Genomic DNA, 24,648 nt, shown 5'->3' with positions numbered 1-24,648 from the left:
GTTTAGTTCTCTGTAGACTAACCATGAACAATAACAGAAGTTAGTCCAATGGTCTGTGGCTCTTGGTTTGTCTGGAGAGAACTAAACCATAAGCCTGGGTTTGGACATCACCGTAAACCAGAGCTTTCCAAACTTTTCATGTTGGTGACACACTTTTTAAGGCGTGCATCATTTCACAACACAGTAAATCAGTTTTACTAGCAAACTGGAGCTTAAACTAACACCTTTCCGGCCCTGGGAGGAGCTTGGGGAGCATTCATGCGACATACTTACACACTAACGTGTCGTGACACAGAGTTTGGAAAGCTCTGTCTTAAACAAAGCTATGGTTTAGCTCACCACAGGAGCAGGACAACTAGGGAGGAGCAAAACTGCCAAGATCTCCTCACCAAGAGCTCTTGTCTATTCTTCTTAGCTTTTTTAGAACACTTTAATGTAGCCATCTGAGTGTAACACTTACTATATGTACTGAGGAGTCCTTCATACTGAACAATTAGCCCGACTGTATGAAGCTGCTGCAGGAAGCCTTGATCCCGCAAACTGGAGTGCAATTTGATTATAAACCCACAGACCAATCCAGCAAGCTAGAGTAATGACAATAACCAAATAAACAGATACCAATTATATTAGAAAGAAAGAAAGATAACAAGAGTCATTTACAAAATTCACTCAGCATTAATAACACAAATTCAGCATGAACAAAGTCCCACTCTTTTGTCTGTGAAGCTGAATGTTGGAAAAATATGTCTAAAGCATTTATTCTCAAATAGTACTACAGAAGAAACATCACAGATTAAAAACACCCTAAGAGCTTTTAGATCAAGCATATATTTTATTGAATAATAAGGCATTGACACAGATCATAGCCATTCCAGAGATCTGAAGGAATCAAACCTAGCTAGTTGTTTTGGTGCGCAGCCTGTCCTTATAATATGAATTTAGCCATTGAAAGGAGAAGATGAGCAAACAGTAGGAAAGAGAGTGAATATTTGGATTATTAAAAGCCTCCCACTGAGCAATGGACCATTATCCTGCCACTAGATAAAATTGACTAATTTAACTTTTCTTGATTTCATGTTTTCGAAATCAAATCTCCAGTTTGTGCTTTTCCCCCTGTTCTGCACCTTCCACTGAAACCATGTTTTCTAAATAAGTGTATAAGCGCAACCATATCCCATAAGAGATGATTTTATGTTTCCAAAAGCAACACATTTGTTCATTTTGTTGCATAGTGTAACTTGAAACTACACTCCTGGCTTGTAAAACATCTATTTATCTGCTCACATTCCTATGATCCAACTTAGGAATGAATCAGGTCTGTAGATTCACCAGGCACATCTTCACATTATTAATTAATGATTATGGCATTATATATGTATATTTCCACAAAGAACAGGTATGACATTACTGTAAAAACATGGAAACATACAAGTTCTGCACTTAATATCTCATTTTAAAATACCAAAACCATTTGTTTAGACGTGAAAAAGGGAAACATATCCATCTTTGCACTGTGTTACTGTTGTCCCGGATCCAAAGTCCTCTGGGCATGAGCAGAAAAGCACATCTGTGCAGTCATGGGAGGCTCCTAATGTCTCATTATATGCTGCTCCAAAGGAACACCAACTGCTGCTGGAAGGGGAAGCCAAAAAGCCCCCTTGTGAATGGGCAGAACACCATTGCACCATAGTGCATGGCACTTCATGACTGTTCAGATGAAGACCATATTTCCTTTTTAAAACGTGGAAGTATTATGCTTCCATATTTTTATATTATGTGGAATATCTTACATTAATGACTAAAACGGGTAATTGGATTTTGCATTATTGACAAAACAGTTTGCACATTTTTGTTGTTCCCTGCGGAAGGGCCTGTGGAGCTGAAAATGTGTTCATCATGAAAGGGTAGTCTGAATTAAAATGCATTTTCCAACAGTGTGGAAAGCTTCCACTTCTGTGGCATAGAGGTGTCGTCTTTGCTAAGGCATTGCCTACAATAATGATAACAGCAGCTGGAGACTGCTTGGGTAGATCTTGTGTAAAACCTGTTGTGTTCTACTATCAGGACATGGTTGGAGGCACCACCAAACATCTGAGAGGTGGCTTCAGAAGCACTGGCAGAAACATCCAAGACAATCTCCTGTACTTGCACCATGGATTAATAGTGTATTTTCTGGTATATCTGAATGGCCCTTGAGCATCTGAAAACATGCAGTAAAAGGTCCAGAGAGCAGCAGTTTGCCAAACACCTTCCAAATGTGACTGAGTCACAAGTAGTAAGATGGAGACTTGTCCTTTGGTGTCTCAGTGGAGTACTGCAGCACTAAGGCAACTTTTGTAGAGACAGAAAAGGACTGATCTACTTTTCCACTGTATGCTATGGGCAGAATACCATTCACTGGGATAGCCACATGCCTTTATACTCTAGGAGGCTAAGTTGTTTTTCAAAAATAAAATGAAAGCCTCCCTCAGTTAAACCTGGCACGGTTTAAGTCGACAGCTCTGCAACAAAACAAAACAAGTAAGTTTATGAAATGGAAGAAGCACCTACTGCTTGACTGAAGACAATATCTCTTCTTAGGGTCAGCATTAAGCATTGTGGCAAGCTACATGCAAGCTCCTGAAGCAGAACAAAAGACATTGATTGCCTTGCCCTGGTCACCACCTCTCCAATACAGTCCTTCAGCGTAACTGTGAGTGGATAAAGTTGTTCATACCAGTCACCTGTAACAAAGGAGGGAGATCAAGAATGGTGATCAAGGTAGAGAAAAATCTCCTTTTCAAAGCAGAAAAATCAGTGGATGTAATCCTTTCTCTTTGTGCACGCACACTAAGCTATGGTCAGGTGCCTGCAGCAGTTCCTCTCACACACTGCTGTTTCTGGTGCATGAGATTATTAGCTCAGCTCATCCCTGCATTCTAAATACAACACCACATCCACAAAAATCAACTTGTTGTTCATAGCCTAGTTGATGCAATTAAATGAACTTCCCAAAGTAACAGCAGCCTGAGAGGAAATCAAAGCTGGAAAACAAAATAAATGAAATGCTTGGTCAACTGAGCGAAATAGTTATGATACTCTGATCTTCTAGTCAAGCTAAGGAAGTGCAACATATTGATTTCTTTATCGAGTGATTGCATGTAGTAAAAGAAAAAAAAAACCAAAACCCAACAACCTATGGATGTATACTAGAGAACACAAACCTCCTCCTGGCTTTGAGAGGAAACAGTTAATCAGCAGCTTGACATATGACAAATTCACTTTCTGACATTCATGGGGGCGGGGGGCGGATTGCCAATTTATTCTTATTTGTGAACAATTTTACAAGGGGTTACAACAACTGTACATTGCCAACGCAGCTTAAAGGCAATTCATTCCCTTTACATCCTCCACCACCACCCACAACATGTCTGTGAGGCCTTTCAGCCAGCCTACATATTGCAGTAATCTAACCTAGAGGCTGCCATTGCATAGATGGCAGACATTTGGCTATCCCTGTCCAGCCAGGGGCACAGCGGGGCCACCTGAGCCTCAAGCAACAGCCATGGATCCAGGAACATCCCCAAGCTACGTACCTGCTCCTTCAGAGGGAGTATAACCCCATCAAGAGCAGGCAACCTACCACCCATCTGGTCTAGGGAACTGCCCACTACCAGTGCCTCAGTCTTATCTGGTTTGAGCTTCAGTTGGTTCGCTCTCATCCAGCCCATTACCAATACAAGACAACGGTCCAGCACATCCACTGCCTCACCTGCAGATGTAAAGGAGAGGTAGAGCTCTGTGTCATCAGCATATTGCTGACAACACTCCAAAATTCTGGATAACCCCACTCAGTGGTTTCATGTAGACATTAAACAGTATAGGGGATAAAATCTAACCCACATTGAAGGCTCCATGGAGCCAAAAAACACTCCCCAAACATCACCCTCTGGAAACATTCATTCAAGTAGGAATTGAACCACTGCAAAGCGGTGCCACCCACTTCTAACTTGGACAGCTGCTCCAGAAGGATACTATGGCTGATGGCATCAAACCTTTCCCATGATGTTAATTTCTACAATATATCTGTAGAGTGCTTCCATATTTTTCCCCAAGTTAATTTCTACTCCTTTAATCACTATAGATAACTCTATTTTTCATCTGTTCCCAATTTGAATTCATTTTTAATTCAGAGTTTGAATTAACAGGTGTGATGAAAAGTGGAAATAAGAACCCAGGTGTGACCTCATTTTTGCCTTTGAACAAAGATACAGATTGTTCCTTACTAGAAACATTTTTCCTAATGCAAACATTGCCTTTTTTCTTTCCTTTTTTTTTACAACTGTAGCAGATTTAGCATCCTTTGGTGCTTTTGTGATTCTCACAGTATCCTGGGCTCTTTCCCCCCCTTCCTCTGTCGGTTCCCACTGATAACGACAAAGTTTATTGTATGACCTACCATACCATACATTTACTTAATTGTTCATTCCATCTTTGTAACTGACGGCAAAGAGCATTTGCTTAAAATTAGGTTCCTAACAAATCCTGAAACCACCAAGCTATTATATAGCACAGCTAATTTAGCATCTAAGCAAAACTCATGATTTCAGTATTCTAAAAATGAACTGCAAATTCAACTGTAACTGCTAGAGGTTTGGAAAGTGTTAGACTCTGCTATACCACATTTGACCTCAACCTACATCTATCTTACATTAGCATCACAAGTACTTATTATAGTACAAATGTATAGAACATATTGAAGGTATGTGTTTCAGAATACTTACGAACACTGCAATATTTTATATTGAGGATTTCCCCAAAAGTCTCAAGAGCATAGAGTTCTGTCTTAATATAATATGTAATATATTCATGTTGTGATAGCAATACAGTGATACTGACGATAATGCATTTTAATATCTTGGCAGCCTAATACAATGTTAAGTGAAATTCAATTATTTATGTAAGCCATCCAAACGCTTTGCATGGAAATTTTGATTAGTTTTTCCACTGTTATGTTTTATCTCCAGTAGGTGGAGCCACTTAATAAGCCTGAAACACCAACATATAATCAGTTATTATTCAATTAAACCGGGTTTCCTAGGCTATGTACACAAAAACCAGCTCAAAATGTTTTCCCCCACTGCATTTCAAGTTGCATTTACATGTTGCTGTACACACCAGAGAGAGGCCAGAGATGTCTTCGCCTAATGCAAATTACCTGTAACGTCTGCCCCCCAACTCCTAGTCATGAAGCTGCCACAAATGCATGAACAGCTGGGTCAAATGTACACACCTCAGCTTAACTGCGAAGTGAATGTGGCTTAAATTTTCAAAGTTGGAAGTTGGTTTGAAGGAAAACACATCAAGCAACAGTATTCCTCAAGAAGCTAAAGGAAATATGTGGATTGTGGCTAGCATCCTGTGTACATGGTTTCAAACAATGGCAATGGGAGTGTACTGGAGCTACAGCACATGGTAATGTGTACACCATTTTAGAGCCCCCCGGTGGGCTCAGTCCAGATTACATTAGTTAAACTTAGGTCCAATTGAACAAAGTCATGGCTAACTTGCCTCACTGATTTTAATGACATCTAACTTAGCCTACTTAATTCAATGATACTGGCGTTTCCAATATTCTGAAGGGATGCTTAGGCATCAAATGCACTACCGCCCTTTTACAGGAAGGGATCTGCACAAATCCTTTTCTGCTATTATACTGGATGAAAAGAAACACACAGGAAATTGACCTGTGCCATTTCCTTGTAGCATCTGAAGATGGAGCTTTGAGGCAATGCTCACAGGTGTACTTAAGAGCCCAAAGGCACAACAGCCAAGCATCCTCTCCCACCTTTGACAGCAACCTATAGCAAAGCCTCAGTGTGCCAAAAGCAGAAAGCAGGATCATGACCTGAAAAGCAAACAACTCCAGATGGTTCAAGTAAAATAGCCTATGCTGCGCAATATAACCTGCAGTTCTCTGAAGCAGCAGAGGACACCTGCCTCTCAGCTCTGCAACTGCATACTGAAAATTACGTGCATGCAATTGCAAAATACAGTAATAACCTCTCCTTTTTTGCATATTTGCAAGGTATACAAGTTGAGCCTTACCTCTCTGCTTTGCTGGGGGAAGGGAATACAAAAGACTTTGTACTTTCTCTTCAGCAAGATTTGCAGCAAAGGTGCAAACAGCAGCCCTCGAAATTTCAAGCAACTGGAGTATTTTTCACTTACTACAACAGATCTTTCTGAAGAGGAAAGAGTTGCAACTGCAGACCTTTAAGAACAGGTTGTTCTGTTGCAATGGTATTTAAGGCTCTACTGCATAATGCTTTCCGTCCTTCCTTTTCTCTCTGTTCAGCTGATGACCCAGACAGGACCAAGTGGGCCTCATAAGTTATCATGGGGTAGTCTGTCCTTTATAACAATATGTAAACATATGAACAATTACCTACCTGATATCTAGTGCACCTACATAACTTGGATTTAAAGGAATGTGCAGACATTCTTATGTTGCATTCACAAATAATTTTTTTTTACAGGAGAGCTGCCTCACAATATCACCACTTTTTACATAAATAATGGTATATAACCAACATCAAAACGGAAAACAACCACCTTTCTTTAGTAACAGGGATCAGAAAAAAGGTAGCATAAGCCAGTGGAATATGCTTAATTTCATCCCATCTTTGTCACAATCTTTTGTTCACTTCATTGTGAATACTGCCAACATGGCTAGTCACCAGCTGAGAAATTAAATAGGTCAAAGATATGGAGAAGATGGTGCTTCTTGATTAATGCCACATTTAAGCAAGTGAGGCAAACCCTGGAGTTCTAAGAAGCTTGAATAAAATTCAATACAGTATAATTAGACATTACATACTAAACCAAAAGGTTTTATTTATAAAAGCCTCATAGCTCAGGATTATTCATACAATACAGAGTCAATTAACCATTTGCTTCATGAATGTAATTCTAGTTAAGGACCCATTACCTAAGCTCTTTGGAATGGATTAATGTCTTCTCCAATATTTGGACTGCACTTCGTACATTCAGGGACTGAGTTGCCCTTCTGCGTAGCACTGTAGTTTATTATTTTTATTAGCTTATTTTATTACATTAATTGTCATTATATTTGCTCTTGTAGAACTTCAAGGAGGAATTCAACTGGGAGAGCAGCTTCGAGGCATTATCCTGAAACTTTACAGCATTTGGGGGCCCTTTGAATTAGGAATGTGAAGAACATCTTACTCATGTTTTCCAATATCCATTTTATCATGCTGGCTCTCAATGGATCTCCATCTTGCTCAAGAAACAGGTGCACATTCAGCTGTTAGCCACCACGCAAGTTCACTTCAGGGTAACTGAACATCATCTACAGCCCCCATGCAAAGGCTGCAGAGATCAGTGAGCTGTCAAACTTTCTTTCACTTCCACAGTGGATCTGGGGGGGGAATCCCTTCACTGTGAGTTTTGCTGCTGCTCTTTGCAGCCTTTGCATAACATAAAACATCTTGCTTCATCAAGGAGACGTATGGGGGAAAGCTGCAAGGAGCTGCAATAAGTGTCAAGTAGTCACGGGGAACCTTTTCACCGTAGAGGTGAAACTGACAAGAGGTCTGAAGTTCCTTGTCAATTTCATATCTAGAGTAAAAGTATTTCTAAGGACTGATGGCTCAATGAGATGAAAGGTTCTCAGTTTCACTACAGTTCTTCTCAGCCTCTCTATACAATTCTCCAAGATTCTGCAAAGTGCTTTACATAGCATCACATCTAGCTTTTCTTTCTGAGCAGCATGTCAAGATATTACAACATCCAGCCACCAAGAATGTCTCCTATCAGCAGAAAACAAACTGAGTATGGTTTAGCATAGAGTGGGTTTTTTAAAAAAAATATTATTATTTAAAAATACTTGTACACCCCAGTGGAATTGCAATTCCTGGATCACAATTTGAACCTTAAGGATTATTGTAGCATCCATGCTTTGGGTGAAAGAGTCAGATAAAAATGAAATGAAACAATGGAAGATTTGTCTGTGTAATCATTATGGCACTGTCTAAATCAGCCTTTCTCAACCTGTGGGTCCCCAGATGTTGTTGAACTAAAACTCCCATTACTCCTAGCTAGCAAGGCCAGAGCTCAGGGATGATGGGAGTTGTAGTCCAACAACATCTGGGGACCCACAGGTTGAGAACCGCTGGTCTAAATGCTTCGTTTCTGGAACCCTCATTTGGATGTTATGGGTATGAGGCACAGTTGGAAGCACAACTGGTCTAGAACCATCCCTACCTATTAGCTAGATATTATTCATGGTTGCCACCATTCTCCTCCTCCTGCATATCTTCTGGCTGACACAGATGGCATGGAAAAAGAGGCCAGCATGGAGAATGGAAGAAACAGCAGGGGTATCTCCTGGTACTCAAAAGTTAGAAAGGGACTATTCCAACTTGCTCCTCAATGTAGGCTCTACAATGCAGCATGCAAGTGCAGCATCTCACACAGGTGACTGTCCAACCTTAGCTTATATGAGGTAAAGGAGAGTCCATCACCTTCCCAAGACATGTTTATTCCACTGTCAAACCACTCATACTGCTATAAAATCTCTTCCAATGTTGAGCCAAGATCTGTTTGCCTTCAGATTTTCTGCCCCCCTCGAAAGAAAACAACTTTGCTCCACCTTTTGCATGAGAGCCCTTCAGATATTTGAAGACCATGATTGAATCTCCCCTTAAGCTTCTCTTGGCTAAGCAAGTCCACCTCTTTCAACTACTTCTCACAGGACTTGGTTTCCATCCCCATCTCCATTCTGATCACCATCCTCTGGACATGTTCCTGTTGGTCAGCATCTGTTCTCAGGTGTGGCATCCAGAACTGGATACAAGACTCCAGATGGGGTGTGAACAGCAGAATGGAGTGTAACCCTTACTTCTCATGATCTGGATACTATGCTTCTGTTAATGCAGCCTAAGATTGCACTGGCCCTATTAGCAGCCATGTCACAGCACACAATCCGGTCCTGTCAAGCACCTATTATTTTGCAAAATAAGCCTGAAATTTTTGGGAATATATATTCATGTACAGTTTGTCACTTTTACAATATTACTGTTTCTAATGCCATCAATTATGACCTACATGAATAAGAGTAGGATAGATATTTGGAAAAGTTGTTCTGTGAGGTTGTCAAAAAAAGGGGTGGGGGAGTTCCAGTTGGCTGATGGCTCTCTCTGGCAAATGGGGCTTTTATTTTAGGAAACAAGATTTCTTGGGAAGATAAATGTCACATTACAGGACAGTTGTGCCCATTTGCCTAGAGACACCCTGATAAGGTCAGAGATGATGACCTTTCATCATGCAGCCAGAAAAGGGGCATGCAACCCTAAAGGTCTACAATCAATATGTCAGTCTACTTGTCACACAATAAGAGTCTAAGCAGAGAGTATAGGAAGCTGAGAGACAGAGCCATTTGGGGGCAAAACCCTCTGCAGCACCTAAATGAGCACTGTGAAGCATCCATCGTCACCTTATTTTATCCTTCCTCTGTGCTAGTAACTAGCCATCTAGTTACACAGAGCAACTGCCTTTGATAACTATATCCCTGCAGATCACATGTGAATGTGTTGAATGACTGTGAGCTCTTGAACGGGTGAAATCAATAAATCGTTTTTGAAAACTAGTGCTATCGCCTTGGTCTCTGTGCTTTCCTCCTCCAATATTCCAAGTCACGGGGTGAAAGTGCAGATTTTAAACAATGTCAGAGATTTGACTAGAGCAAGCAGGGGGTGACATGGGGGATAGTGGCATTTTAAAATAAGGTTTGAGTACAACAAGAAGGGAGTTGGGTAATGCACTGTTGTAATAGCCTTTTAGTGTTGGCTTCTGTGTTTTACCCATCTACCCATCTCTGCTACTGCTTCTTATTAAAATTAGTTGGTTGGGCACAATGGCTCAGAGTCTCTCCATCTCTGCTTTACTCAAATCTCTGCCATTGTTTGAGTACAGCAAGAAGGAAGAAACAGTGAAAGGGGGAAAATGCTGTTTTAAACTTCTCCCTCTTTCACTCCTCAGCTGCTTCATGTGAGGGAGATAAAGGATGCAGAGCCCTCAAACATTCCATAGTACCTTCCCACAGTGTATTTCACTCCTCCATCATGTTCCAGATACAATGTAGTAATTTAGAAGAAATGTTTTATTAGCACGTGAACACCATATATGTACATCTGTCAACTGAACTTAGCCTTCTGTAACTGAACAACCTTAATGAAAGGGATTGCATTTTAAGGTTTTATTCATCTTAAAGATACAGCAACACCTATCAACATGGGTATGTGCACAAAGGAGGCTACAAAGTAAGAGAGAAGCAGCAGCACAGAAAAGGGGTGATGGTCTTTGTGCAAGGGAGAGTTGGAAAAAAGGAGGAAGGAGGAGGTAGGAGAAAGGGGGTGAAGGTGATAATGGTGTGCAGAGGAGGCTGCAGAATAGGAAAGAGGATAAGGCATAGATATGGGGGTGATCTATGTGCAAGGGTCTAGATTCAGGTAGGTAGCCGTGTTGGTCTGACATAGTTGAAATATATAAAAAAATTAAAAAAATGTCCAGTAGCACCTTAGGTAAAGGTAAAGGGACCCCTGACCATTAGGTCCAGTCGTGGCCGACTCTGGGGTTGCGGCACTCATCTCGCTTTATTGGCCGAGGGAGCCGGCATACAGCTTCCGGATCATGTGGCCAGCATGACTAAGCCGCTTCTGGCGAACCAGAGCAGCGCACGGAAATGCCATTTACCTTCCCGTCAGAGCGGTACCTATTTATCTACTTGCACTTTGATGTGCTTTCGAACTGCTAGGTTGGCAGGAGCAGGGACCGAGCAACGGGAGCTCACCGTCTCTTCAGTGTATCTGAAGAAGTGTGCATGCACACGAAAGCTTATACCAAGAACAAACTTAGTTGGTCTCTAAGGTGCTACTGCACAATTTTTATTATTTTTTATCTATGTGCAAGGGAGAATTGAAAAAAGTGAGGAGGAAGGTAGAAAGAAAAGGGGAGTGGTGGTGAAAAGAGGGGGTGCAAAGGAGATCACAAAAAGGAGGGAGGAGGGACCAGGGTAATGGGTTTGAAGACGGAAGCAGTGGCACGAAATGGTTTGAAAAAGAGGGCCCTCATAACTGGGTGGAAAGTGAAAAGGGTAATTCATAGTTGCAATGTGTGAGAGGAGGAAGATTCTGGTGGTTTACATGTGGGTGGTTTATGTGCAGGGGGGGGTCCACAAAAGGAAGGGACATGCACATGAAGGTGAAAACAGGTGCAAAGTGGGATTGCAGAACAGAAGAGAGAAATTCAGAATAGGAATGGGAAGGTGAAAAGTGAGCTTAGTAGTTGCCTGGGCTGGGAAAGGGAAGTTATAGTGGGTTAATGTGGGGGGGGGGGATGACAGTGGAGTTGGCGAACCGAGTGATCAGAAATTCAGCCCTTAATAAATAGAATCTTTGTGTACAGCAAGTATGATAATCCTCACAATGTTGGGACTTCATTTTGAAAAAGGGAAATCTACAGCCTGAATTCTATGGAAAGAGACATGGAAAATATTAACTTTAATTTTCTCCTGCAAACACAGAGACCGTACAGTGCTTTACAACAATCCTCTACCTTAAAAAATGAATGCTTTCTACTTGCTTTATCCTGCAGTGAAATCATAATACTGTGCTGATGACACCATAGATAGTTACCATGGAAACTGATCTCTCAAATTCAGCCTTAAGAAAGTACTCAAACATTGGTCTTCAAGAAGGATCAGAGACAATATATTCCTAATTTAAAGCTAGCTATCTAAGAAATAAATCGAGGGTATGCAGATTTTAACAGAAAATACCACAAGCATGTAAAAGAACAGCAAACCACACCACAGAAGTGTTGCGTCAAAAGAATGGTACCAAAAAAAAACCCCATTTAAACAATTAAGTGTTACTGCTTTGTTGTCTTTATTCTTTTCTATAGGGTGCCAGAATGCACACAGACTTGTAGGAAATTCTATTTTGATTCCATAGCATCCGAACAACAATTTTCCTTAAAATAATATCTTCCATTTGCTAATCTACTACAAGCAACTTACTGCTGGACGGACACACACACACACACACACACACACACACTACAGCCACAAATATAAAATGTTATAGCAAATTGGGGTGGCGAGTACATGCACAGTAAATCATGCATATGTTAGCTTTGCCTCCTACAGTAAAGACATTACTGTGGAAATTGCAACTGAAAATCCCAAGGTGAAAGCTGTGCCACACAGTTTTAAAGCACCAGTGTTTTAATGGTCAGTAGTTGTAGGGAATTTAAAAAATGTTAAAGCCACAGAGAACATTCTCCACAGCAATTCATAATATTAGTTATCTATTACTGGATGCCTAAGTTTGGGCACTCAGTACTTGCATTCGCAGAAATGTTACAAATTGACAGCATCACAAGATCTTGTGTGAGTAGCAGTCCAGTTTATTTATATCACAAAGTCAAGATGCACAGAGCTGGAAAGAACCTGATGGGTCACCTATTCTAAGCTGGAGCAGATGATCCTCAGGGTCCCTTCCAACTCTCTGATCCAATGATGATAGTAATAATGTGATTATTTGTACCCCGTCCATCTGACTGGACGGTCCCAGCCACTCTGGACAGCTTCCAGCAGTCTAAGATTTCTGGGCTAAACACAAACTGTAGAAAACACTACAGAACCTGTTCTTTAACAAGTAAGATACAGTGCATATGTGTGGGTTGTCAAGCACAGGCAGGATCACAGTGGTAATTAGTCACTCATTTCTTTTCAAGAGTAAACAAAACCAAAGATCTTATTAATACTGTCATAAAACATACCTCGTTGCTAATGGTGGTGCTTTGACCCTCTGACTTTCATCTTTACACCCTACCCATAATCCCTTAGCCATATACTTCACAAACTACTTGTTCTTTTACTTTTGTTTTTTTCTGTTTGTCAAAGTGCTTCTCTAGCTGTTCCTTTGGTCTCATGATTCCCCCAATGCTCCCTTAACTAATTAGCCAGCAGTTGTGACTCTGATTGTCCCTGTTGCTTTCTGAAAAAAGCTCCGTCTCCCACTCATTGCATTGAAAAGCTGCCCACCTCTTTGCTCCTTGTTATCTGGTTCTCACTCTCAGCTCACTACCTATAATGTCATTTGCTGTTAATTCTCTTCATTCTGCTTTCCCACTCTAACCTTTGCACCACCCACCATGCTTTCCCTTATGCTTAGGAGAACAGGCCCTTCTATTTCCATTAGCAAAAATTCATTTTATTTTATTTTATGTTAAAAGTGAGTCCGGATTCATCTTTCACTTGTCACTGTAGCTCCACTGGCACATATTTAGTGCAAAATAAACAAAATAAACATTAAGTAGTGATGTATGGAAGTGAGAGCTGGACCATAAAGAAGGCTGATTGCCGAAGAATTGATGCTTTTGAATTATGGTGCTGGAGGAGACTCTTGAGAGTCCCATGGACTGCAGGAAGATCAAACCGATCCATTCTTAAGGAAATCAGCCCTGAGTGCTCACTGGAAGGACAGATCCTGAAGCTGAGGCTCCAATACTTTGGCCACCTCATGAGAAGAGAAGACTCCCTGGAAAAGACCCTGATGTTGGGAAGGATTGAGGGCAAAGGAGAAGGGGACAACAGAGGATGAGATTGTTGGACAGTGTTCTCGAAGCTACGAACATGAGTTTGACCAAGCTGCGGGAGGCAGTGGAAGAGAGGAGTGCCTGGCGTGCTCTGGTCCATGGGGTCACGAAGAGTTGGACATGACTAAACGACTAAACAACAATAAGCATTAAGACTGCAATATTATGCATGCTAGTAAGTCCCATTGAACTCCATGGGAATTACTTCTGAGCACACATACAGAGGATCCCACTGCAAGTAGTAACTGTGACCAACAACAGGACAAACCTCTATTTTTCATGCTAGAAACCAGTTGTGACTATGACCCCACTATTCAGATAGTTTGCACAAACCACAATGATATATTTATTTTGAAAACAGCACATAAATTTATGTCAAAGAGGCATCTGTCAACTGCCTTTCCCTCTATTTCCTACCGAGCCTGGTAAGGGTTAAGTGTGTGCACTTGACTCTTCCTCTGAATACTGTTTTCAAGGAGAGCCTAAAGCAGATTAAAATATGTCAGAAACTTCAAAGCAGAAGACTGTTCTTTCAAAGAGGTTTCCTTGTAGCACACACACAAAAATTAAGCACTGCAAGCAATTCTTGACTCCACTATGGAGATGCAATTTGATAAATAATCTCCCCACATTCAAGGCCAGAATCATGCAAAACTATACCATCAGCACTTTCATCTACCAACTCGCCTCCTCTCTCTTTCCTGTGGCCTTTTCATTTTATTCAGCTCTTCAATGATAATAAAAATGTGCTTCCTACCACTTAGATGAGACGTCACATGCTCTGCTGGTAGAGGGTCGTTTCCATTTTCCGTAGTGATGCTGGGCATGTTGTCTTTCTCAAGCAGTCTATCCACCATTGCAATAATGCAGTTTAAACTCTTCCCCACATTGGCCCACACCCTGTCCTGAAAAAAGTATCAGTATCACCACTCAATATTTAAAAATGCATTTAAAGACACAACAGTAGATTTATTAGTTTCCTTACTATAGTGAATAATAACAAAACAATATATTCCAGCTTTGAATCTACTTCAGCAGAAGATCTTTGTTACTTACTTCAAAAGTACAATTGCAGAATAAATTATTCTAGGATTGCCACTGTGTTTAGAATTGCCACAGACTATTCCAAGAGGAGCATCCATGTTAGTATATTGCAGCAAAGAGAAAGACACATGTAATACCTCAAAGACTGACAAATATGATGTCACATATACAGTTGTGGACCACAGCTCCCACTTTCTCAAATTTATTTTGGCAAAGGTTATTCTTGTGCATCTGAAGCTGTTTGGGCTGATGTATATTCTAAGGGAAGAGTATAGCTATTTTCTTCAAGATGAAATACATTAGTACATGTTTACATAACTGACGAGAAGCCCAGTCCCTGAAGATACTCAATACCTCCAAGTGGGAAGTGGCATTTTTAAAAGTCATATAAAATTAAATTCGTATCCCACCCTTCCTGTGAAAGGAGCACAGGGCAGCAAGCATCACATGATAAAGCAACAAAACATCCTAAAAACAATTCCAGTACAGATGCAGACAGGGAAATATCTCAACGTAAAAGGCTTCTTGGAAGAGGAAGGCCTTTAGTAGGTGCCCAAAGGATGCCATTTTCTAATATTCAAGGGGAAGGAATTCCAAAGGGGAGCTGCAACAACACAAAAGGCCCCATTTCGACATTATGAAGAATGGACCTCCTGATAACACAATATCTGCAAGAGGCCCTTACCTGCAGAGTGCAGTGATTGATAGGGTATACAAGTAAGGCCACCTTTCAGGTAACCTGGTCCCAAGCTATAGAGGGCTTTGCGCATCAAACTAGCACCTTTAACTTATCTAGTTGCTAACTGACAGCCAGTGCAATTCTTTCAACAGTGGGGTAATATGTTGACTATATCCTGCCCCAGTGAGCACTCGAGCTGCCTACATTTTGCACTAATTACAACTTCTGGACAAATCTCAAGTGCAGCATTGCAGTAATACAGCCTGTGATTACCAGCTCACAGATGACACTGGTCAGGTGTCCTAGCTACTGAGGTCACCCAGGCCTCTAGCAACAAAACAGAACCAGGAGCACCTCCAGACTATGAACCCGATCTTTCAAGGGCAGTATGGCCCCACCCAAAGCAGGCAATTGACCAACTATCTGTTCTTGGGAACCATTCACCTACAGCACCTCAGTTTTGCCACAATTCAGAGTCCACCACTGAGTCCAGGGACCAGTTCAGGGTTTGCACAGCCTCTCTTCATTTGGGTGCTACTGAGAAATATAGGTGGGCACCACCAGCATACTGATGAGGCCTTGCCCCAAATCTCTGAATCTCTAAATTGCTTCATATAGATGTGAAACAACATTGGGGACATAATGGTACCCTATGATATCCCACAGCACATCTGCCAAGGGGCCAAAAGACAATCACTCATTATCATTCTTGGAAACCAACCCATAGGACTGGAACTAATGTAAAACAGCGCCTCTATACCCATCCCACTAAGTTGGCTGAGAAGGAGATCATGGTCAATAGTACTGAAAGCCACTGAGAGATCAAGAAAGAATAACTGGGTTGTGCTCACCATCTTTAAGTTCAGCTCCATAATTTTTTGAGGGCTAGTAAACATTTCGTTGTGTTTGCAAGTATGCAAGGCATAGCATGGATGCCTGTGGTGTTGTGGTTTATGTTTGCAGTGGGTCAGTGGCAGAGAACACATTCTAAGAATAAAAAGGAACCGTGGTGGATTAAAGCTGTGACTTCAAACAATTGTGCTTACTTGACTGTTCATTAACAGCAGGTTTTAATAGGCCATGGAAATCAGGAAACAAGTTTTATGGGGAGAGAATCAGATGCCTTAAGCAGTGATATATCAGGTTCAATCAGCATTACATAACTGTTCAGCATGTCACAGTTACTTGTAAACTCAACTACTGGATCTTCAATCACATGGTAAAGCTAGCTTACAATATCTAGCTAGCTTCACGTTTCTGATCAGCTGTTGAAATAAGGTAAAGGCACATGAGCTGAATTATCAACAAGATCGTCAGCAGCTATTTCTATCTGCCCATGAAAGAAAAGGAACAGTATAACAATAATTTAAAGACAGGTAAAAGTGGAATATTTCTAAAGAGATATGTGAAAGTGCAGGATAGAATGCCAAGTAGGAGAAAATTATAACATGATGATAATGTTGTAGAAGAGTTCAAAAGCTTATACAATCTCAGTCTGCAGCATGAATACATTTTTTTAAAAGTACAGTATTGTGCCAGCAATTATTGACATGTATATGCCCTATCTGCCATAACCAGCCACCTTGCATCTGCATCTTTATATAGAAGGTTTGCAGGGTTGTTGTTTTTTGCAAACATTAGTCCTTTATAAATAACTCTGGTTTGTGTTTACTTTTCATATTTCTGGGTACTGCTTTTAATAGCTGACAAATCCCCCACTTACCAGATTATTTCTAAAGTCCTACCTGACTAATGGATTATAGAATGAACAAATGATCTAATTACCTGTGGACTCAAGAGAGGAATTATGAAGGAATGTGTTTTTAGCTTAAATATTTTTATTTCATAGGAAATAATTTATTTCCCTTGGGTGTTTACTCAGAAAACCTATCTCCCTCTGCTTTTCTCTCTCTCTGGTTTAAAAATCTATATACCAGAACCTATTTTCCCCCCATCTCTGACAAACCCTGAAATCAAACCTGACTCACTCCTGTTAAAAAAACCAACACCCTGCTTAGCAATAAGTTATTCATGTCCTTGTTCTGTAAGTGCACACATGTTTATCTGAACTAAAACTTCACCCCCGTGGGAGTTATCACAGTGGTAAAATTAAACTCGTGAGTTTTTCTCAATCCCCGAGTTGATTTGCCCTTATTTGATCTTTTTATTTCTGAAAGACAACTAAAATAAGCCTTTGGTAAAAATCAATGCTAAATTTCTATTTCATTTCAAGCATAACAAGCATAACAACATGGTGTTTAAAGACTGTATTGTACTGGCACTGAAAGAAGTATGCAACCTTCTAACTTTTGCAAAAATGAAAAATAGAAATCCCCCTTAACCTTGACAAAAATGCTTCTAACAGTACAATCTTCCGTATGTTTACTCATTAGCAAGAAACACTGTTCAATGATATTTTACTCACAGCTTAGTGTGCATAAGACAGCAGTCTACAATAGTGAAATAGAAATAACTGGCATGTTTATTAGGGCCAAACTAGACATGCCATTAAGGGTTTATTTGCAGTGTGTGTGTGTGTGTGTTTGTGTGTGTGTGAAATGTAAATAGAAACCACAAGGCAAGGGGCTTGATACCTGTCCTGATCAAGCAGAGTAACCCTTTCCTCCCCTGCTGCAGCCCTGAAGAAACTATGACTTCCCTCCCAATGCAATTAGCAGTTTCAAAGGAGTTATTTTTGTGAAGGCCACAGCAGTGGACGAAAGAGTTAAACCCACCCCCACCCTTAACCCTGTTTCCTGCCTGCTGAGATCCTGATAATGATCACCCTCCCATGGTGTCTATTTATATTATTGTTTCTTATTATTTACTTCAGTTTTTTTAGAATAGCTGTTTGTGACAAAGTACCCCCTCCTTCCCTTTCCTCATCTTTCCACAATCCAGCCCACCCTGCTGTCTCCAGATATTGCAGCATGGTATTCAGTGTTTTGACTTAGTGCAAATGTTTGTTTACAATTCAGTTTTGACACAAAGGGGAAAAGATAAAAATTGGAAAGAGAGAGAAAGGTAAAATGTAGACAAGAAAACACAAACACATAACCATACAACAATATCACTAAAGAGAAACAGGTTCTGAATCTGAACCAGAGGCTCAAATTGGCCCAATTCAGGCCAGTTTGAATTTTACCCAAAGCCACATGAACTTATACAATGACAGCTGAAGCATTTTGGTAAGTCTAGTATTAGGAGGACTGGTTCTTCCCACATTTTCATTTATGTTAGGCAATTAACTTCACTGGAAGTATTCCCAGTTTACACTGATAGCTACTGAGATATACTGGGACATGGGCCAAACTTCACTGTCACATTTTATGCAAGTCACTGAGGTTCAGAATAGCAATGATTAGCTGTATCCTCCCCTCCCTCTGCCTTCTGGTTCACAAGTGGGGGCAGAATCTTATTTCCCTTTCAACCATTATAGTACAAGTGCATGTATATAAAGATTAAAATAGAATCACTGTAAGACATGTCCAAAAGGTACATTTTTCTTCCTCAAAGAAAAGTAAAACATCTTGGGAGGAGGAGGGCAAGCAAGCATTCAAAATCTGAATTGAAGCTGGGCTAAACTCTGGCAAATATTCTTGCTGTAGAAAACTGTCCTCACTGCTTAGCAAGGTAGTCCTTTCTTCCCTCTGTCTGTACTATTTTTGATATTTCTCAACCATAACCCTTCTTGCTTCTGTGCTGCAACCGAACTTGCATGTTTATGTCTCCTAAAGTGTGGCTGAAATGTGCTTCCTTTTAGGTGGTAGCTCATCCCGGTTTCCTGCTTGAGGTGAAAAGGAAAACTGCTGTCCTGTGTATGTGCCTTGCTCCTCTTGCTTCCCCCTACCCCCCCCAAAAAAACCCAAAGTCTTGCTTACTGGCATCATGCAGCTATGGCTTCTGGGGAGATTGTGTGAGAGACCACAAGATTATGCAGAGGGCTCTGGATGCCTTGTGTGACCTCTCCTGGTAAGCATGGCACTCTGACAGAATCCAGAAGCCACTGCTTTTTCAATAGTGGGCATGCGGGGGGAGGGAGAGGCATGCCCTTTGGATTCTGCCGCCTGAAGCGGCTGCCTCAGTTTGCCTCATGGCTGGGCTGATCCTGCTTTCTTCTGTGCTTAAGGTGCAGTAAGATGACACACTTAAGATATTACAATATATATATTTAGGGGCAATGATTACATAGTTATTGTGTCTCTATTATTATTATTATTATTATTATTATTATTATTATTATTATTTCCTCACCTTTTCTCCAAGGAGCTCAAGGTGTTGTATATGCTCCTCCTCCATTTTATCCTCACAACAACCCTGTGAGGTAGGTTAGGCCGAGAGACTGTGTCTGGCCCAAGTTCACCCAGCTTCATGGCTCAAGTAGGCGTTTGAACACTGGTCTCCCAGGTCTTAATTCAACACGTTAACCACTACACCACACAGGTTCCTAGAAGATCTGTTTTGGCAAATCAACTGTGTTATCTTCTCACACGCATTCTGAAATTTCTCTTTTCAAAAATTTGGGTAAGTAAAGCCTGGACTTACAACTCTGTTGTCTTTTCATATGTGTCCACTGCTGTTCATAAAGTACTTTCTAACCAGGCATGCTAACTAGCTAGAAATATACAACAGTAGCTTCCAAATGGCACTCTGCCCACCTAACTCTTGCATTATGTATGGAGTGACTTTTTATCCTCCCTGAAGGGAGGCTTTGGAATGATAGAAACAGCTGGTGAGAGAAAATGGGAACAACTATTCAGAGACGATCTGTAACCATCAGGTGAAATATTTTTCTTTACGGAGTTAGCATTGCTTTGGTGCTGCCTAGGAATACCATGGCCAATTGTATTTTACTCAGCAGCCTAATCGGCATTGATCTTAACCGCCTGACAGTATTTGTAACTAACAGCGTTGCACAAACAGAAACTTCCAGCATGAACTCTTAAAATGCCGTTTTTTCATGCAAACTTGTGAGAAAAGCTGCCCCACAGTTTGCAAGGTGGTATGAAGCATGTCATTAATCTGCCAGCTTTCTCTGTCCTGGGCAGCCCCCCTTCTTTCCTTTCTTCCTTTGAAAGTGATGGGCAGGAGGAACGTGTCCAGCAGGGAGGTATCCTGCGTAGTATATGAAAAAGCATTTAAACTGCTGCTTCTGGCATTTTAATTTTGTAGAGTTGTATATATTTACTGTTTTCACCATGTGCTTGGGCACCGCATATAAATTTCCAGTTGGAATGCATGATTATGCCTTCAAAAAGTTATATATATCTATATAGCTTATTGATATAGCTTCTGGGATATCAACGGGCTCCTGTATGGCCACTGTAGGTGGGAAACTGCTGGCGCAGATAGGATCTTCGGTTTGATCTGGGGAGGCAGTTATTATGTTCTTAATAACCGACAGACCCTACTTCTCCCCCTTTGGCTCAACAAATTGCAAGCTGTGACCCAGTTTACCTTTTCCCTTGTAAAGGTACAGGAGAAGAGAGAAGCTAAGCCAGACTTTAAATAGCCACATCTCTGATTGCTTGTGATGAACAAACAAATTGCCTCCAGGTAACAAGTCATGTAAGTTTTTGTAAACTCAAAATGGGAGTTTGTTCAGGTCACTGATTCATCCCTAGAACTGCTTCCCTCCACGCATCCAGTAAATCAACACTTTGGCTCCTACACTTTGTTCCTTGCAATGACAGTGATTCTTCAGTGAAATTTGGGAATGCGGTTGCCAGATTTTAATCCTTTGAATATTCTGAGGCAGCGATACTGGCTGCGGACTCTGGGTCACTCCCTTTGTTGCTCGCCTTATTGTGCCATACTTTGCCACATTCATGAAGTCGGTTCTTGCATGTAACAAAGTGTGCTTAAGGTGTCACTGTTGCGGTTCCTGCAGCTGACTAAGATGGATGCTCCTGTGGAATTAATAATAATAATAATAATAATAATAATAAAGCCCAAAGTGCATGCAATGGTACCCATAACTGACAATTTGTAATTGAATGGACTTATCCAAGAACATAACTTTGAGGCTACTTACCCACTCTTCCTCGTCATATTCCGAATGGTGAGGTATAGAATCTTGTCTCTTGATTTGGGATGGATGCTCCTGATTTGACTGATCCGCACTCTCTTCAGCACTGTTCCTTGGCACAGTTGGTTTTTTTAGGACACAACCTGGACGGGCTGTGTATAGAGCTAAAAGGGCACTTCTGATCAGCTGATCCTTAAATGCATGTACAAATAACTCTGTCTAGAATTAAAATGAGTGTGCAGTCAGTAATAAGCAGGCAACGTACATCTAATTTACAGTATAGCCTGTAGTTGCCACAATGGCGCCAAAGACTAGGTAAGGAAATGTATTTTGTTATCTATTTATATCAACTTCTCTTAGTGCAAGGGTATGCTAAGCTTTTGAAAACAATGAAGTTTTGTGGCACCTTAAGAGACACAAATTCTCTGAATATTTGTAATGCCCCAAAGGGAGCTGCAGAAAATAGCACCCCAATTTGCAAGGGGACACATGGTCCTGTGAAACTTGGGATCAAGTTTCAGCCTGGCACTAGTCTGCACACAACTGTGCGAGGGGAAATCAATTAGTGCAAAGTTGGTTGGTGTGTGTGTGTGTGCGCGCGTGTATCTGTGTATTTATAAGGCACAGTAACTGCAGAAGCAGATGGGACCCAGAATTCAAAAATTTAGAGAACCCCTGGTTAAGCAACAACCAGCACAGGAAAGCCAATAGACAATTTGTGACAATCTTGTTGCCTGCTGTGATTCCATTATTAGCTAATTTCAAAGCATGATAAGAAGCAATGGTCCATGTTGACTGATGATGGCAAGTTTACAGTTACAGATAGGTAGCCGTGTTGGTCTGCCATAATCAAAATAAAAAAAATCCTTCCAGTAGCACCTTTAAGACCAACTAAGTTAGTTCTTGGTATGAGCTTTCGTGTGCAAGCACACTTCTTCAGATACACTGAAACAGAAGTTGCCAGATCCTTCTATATAGTGAGAAGGTGGGGAGGGGTATTACTCAGAAGGGTGGTGGGAATGGGAGATTGGCAGATAGCTTGGATGAGCCTGCTGACGACTCTTAACGACTGTAATGGGTCTTACAGGAAAAGGCAAGGGGTGAGAAGGTGAGAAATGGCTTAGTCATGTATAATGGGATAAGAATCCAATGTCTTTGTTCAAACCAGGTTTCTCCATGGTTTTAAGTTTGGTAATGAGTTGCAAGTTTACAGTTCAAGAGATCACATAATTATCAAATGAATAATGTAATGTTTCACCCCTAGGCAAGCCTTTGTTCAATTAAAAGGTGCCTATCCCGAACAACTCTCTAAATTTCACATTCATCTCAGCAGAATTACACACAAAAACCTTTAAACTAGGACACCCACCTTCCTTCCTATTAAATCTCATTTATTTTTCTTGTATCAATTCAATCAACTGCTAGCACTCATCCTTCCTCCTTGTAGACATATCCATAGTGTGTAATAGAGACATCTGATTTTATTATTGCAGTACAAATGTGACATAAATCTCGATTTAGAAGAACATCACATTATTATTAAAAAACCCCCCATTGAATTCCATTAAAGGCACCAAGGTAAAAGAGTACACCAAAGATCTCCCCCTAAAATGTAGGCCAAAAAAAGGGTAAATCTGAGTGACAGCAAGTGCCATTTTTCATTGCTATAGCAGGAAAAACCTGTGAATAAGTTATCTATATTGGTTAAAAACAAAACAGATTTGGGATGTACTTTGAAAACCATGAATCCTTGCAAGTTGTGAGCAGAGACTCTCCAACCCAGGAGGAGTTTTATAATGTAACAGTTTTTGTTAGCTGCAGTTTTCACAGAGAACGTATAAAAAGGTGGATGGGCTGCATGGCACAATCCCACCTACCCTGTTCTTTCTCACTTCACCTCTTTTCCTTCTTTCTTTCTTTCTTTCTTTCTTTCTCTCTCTCTCTCTCTCTCTCTCTCTCTCTCTCTCTCTCTCTCTCCTTACTCCTCTCCTTGCCACCCACATGAAATTAGGCCAAGAGCCAAAGGTTGTGCATGGCTGGCGTAAAATAGATAAAAATAAGAAAAAATTACTTTTGTGGAGTTTCCTACAAAGATTTTATGAGAAAGAGTAGGATATCCATTTTAACAAAAGAATAAACAAAATTTAGACAGACCTTCCTAGTTCAAACAATGATACCTACTTTTATTCCCTGTGTATAGAAATCACATTTTTAAAAACAACAACAACAATTCAGAATGGGGTTAAAACCAAAAAGAGCACAATTTTCCTATGGCAGTAGCCTGAAGCTTGTAACCACCAAAATAACCTAACATTTCCTCGTGTTAGGGATGCAGAGAAAGATAGTAGCTACGAATTTGGTGAGTTCTGTCTAGTTGTCACTGCAGGGACCATATTTGAATCTTACCGTTTCTGAAAGCATCTTTAAGGAATTCTTCAAGCTGTCTGGCAAATGCTGCCTTGCAGAATTAAGCAGCAGGTCTGCATGGCTTGATATGAGAGGCTGCAGATGATTGATGCTACTAAGAACTTCTTTTGCCTTGGCTGTGTTTTCAGGTGAATAGTAAATACACTGGTACCCAGTACTGCAGAAGGAAATAAAGATAATATTTTTAAAAAACACACACACATGAAAGTCAAAACCTTTTTTCTTTTTAACTTTTAAAGGCCAAGTGGATACTCATCATCAGTATGTGAAGACTCTCAGAATTCTACAATTATTAAGGAAAGGTGTTCTAAAGTTGACTACAACACCTTTATGGGCACTATTTGGAAATCCAACTGGCTATATGCTAGGAAACAGACCTTACTGGCATAGTAAGAGATGGTAACCTTTTCTTTGATGAACACTTCAGGCACTGCTGCTGAAACTAATTATTCCCTGAAGCTCTTTGAATGAACCACTGTACCATAAAAAAAACAAAAAGGAAAGAAAGCAGACAGGTTCCCATTCCTACAATTCTAAAGAAAATAAAAGCGTATATAATCTCCAGTGACACACTTGACAATCCATAATGAGCCTAAGTAAAAAAAAATTCTCACTACCTCCCCCATCTATGCAATTACATTTTTAATATTTTTGATAAGTATCCTAAAGTTAATTATTATTAATCAACCACAGTATGCTTTTATCCTCATCACTGTTGGGTCTACGAAATGTTGTTATTTTTGCTATTATTGTTGCAGAGTAGCAATAAAAGGGCAGGTCTCTGCCTTGAGGAGGCTATGAACTAAAA

The 24,648-nt window shown here is 40.6% G+C and overlaps 1 protein-coding gene across 4 annotated transcripts in view; it reads right to left on the bottom strand.

Moving 5' to 3' along the window:
- Nucleotides 1-24,648, bottom strand: part of INPP4B (inositol polyphosphate-4-phosphatase type II B) — a gene marked incomplete at its 5' end in the record, with an annotated part of 263,750 nt that overhangs the window by 32,864 nt on the left and 206,238 nt on the right. For all 4 annotated transcript variants that reach the window (XM_081021869.1, XM_081021870.1, XM_081021868.1 and 1 more), the window contains 5 exons: nucleotides 461-584; nucleotides 2,551-2,723; nucleotides 14,420-14,567; nucleotides 21,420-21,632; nucleotides 23,820-23,997. In XM_081021869.1, the coding sequence (XP_080877995.1) occupies nucleotides 461-584; nucleotides 2,551-2,723; nucleotides 14,420-14,567; nucleotides 21,420-21,632; nucleotides 23,820-23,997 (836 nt within the window). The remainder of the gene's footprint in view (nucleotides 1-460; nucleotides 585-2,550; nucleotides 2,724-14,419; nucleotides 14,568-21,419; nucleotides 21,633-23,819; nucleotides 23,998-24,648) is intronic.

The sequence above is a fragment of the Podarcis pityusensis genome (genome assembly GCF_964106645.2).
Source record: "Podarcis pityusensis genome assembly, chromosome: 9".
Taxonomy (NCBI): Eukaryota; Metazoa; Chordata; class Lepidosauria; order Squamata; family Lacertidae; genus Podarcis; species Podarcis pityusensis.
This window is presented reverse-complemented; position numbering and strand designations above follow the sequence as displayed.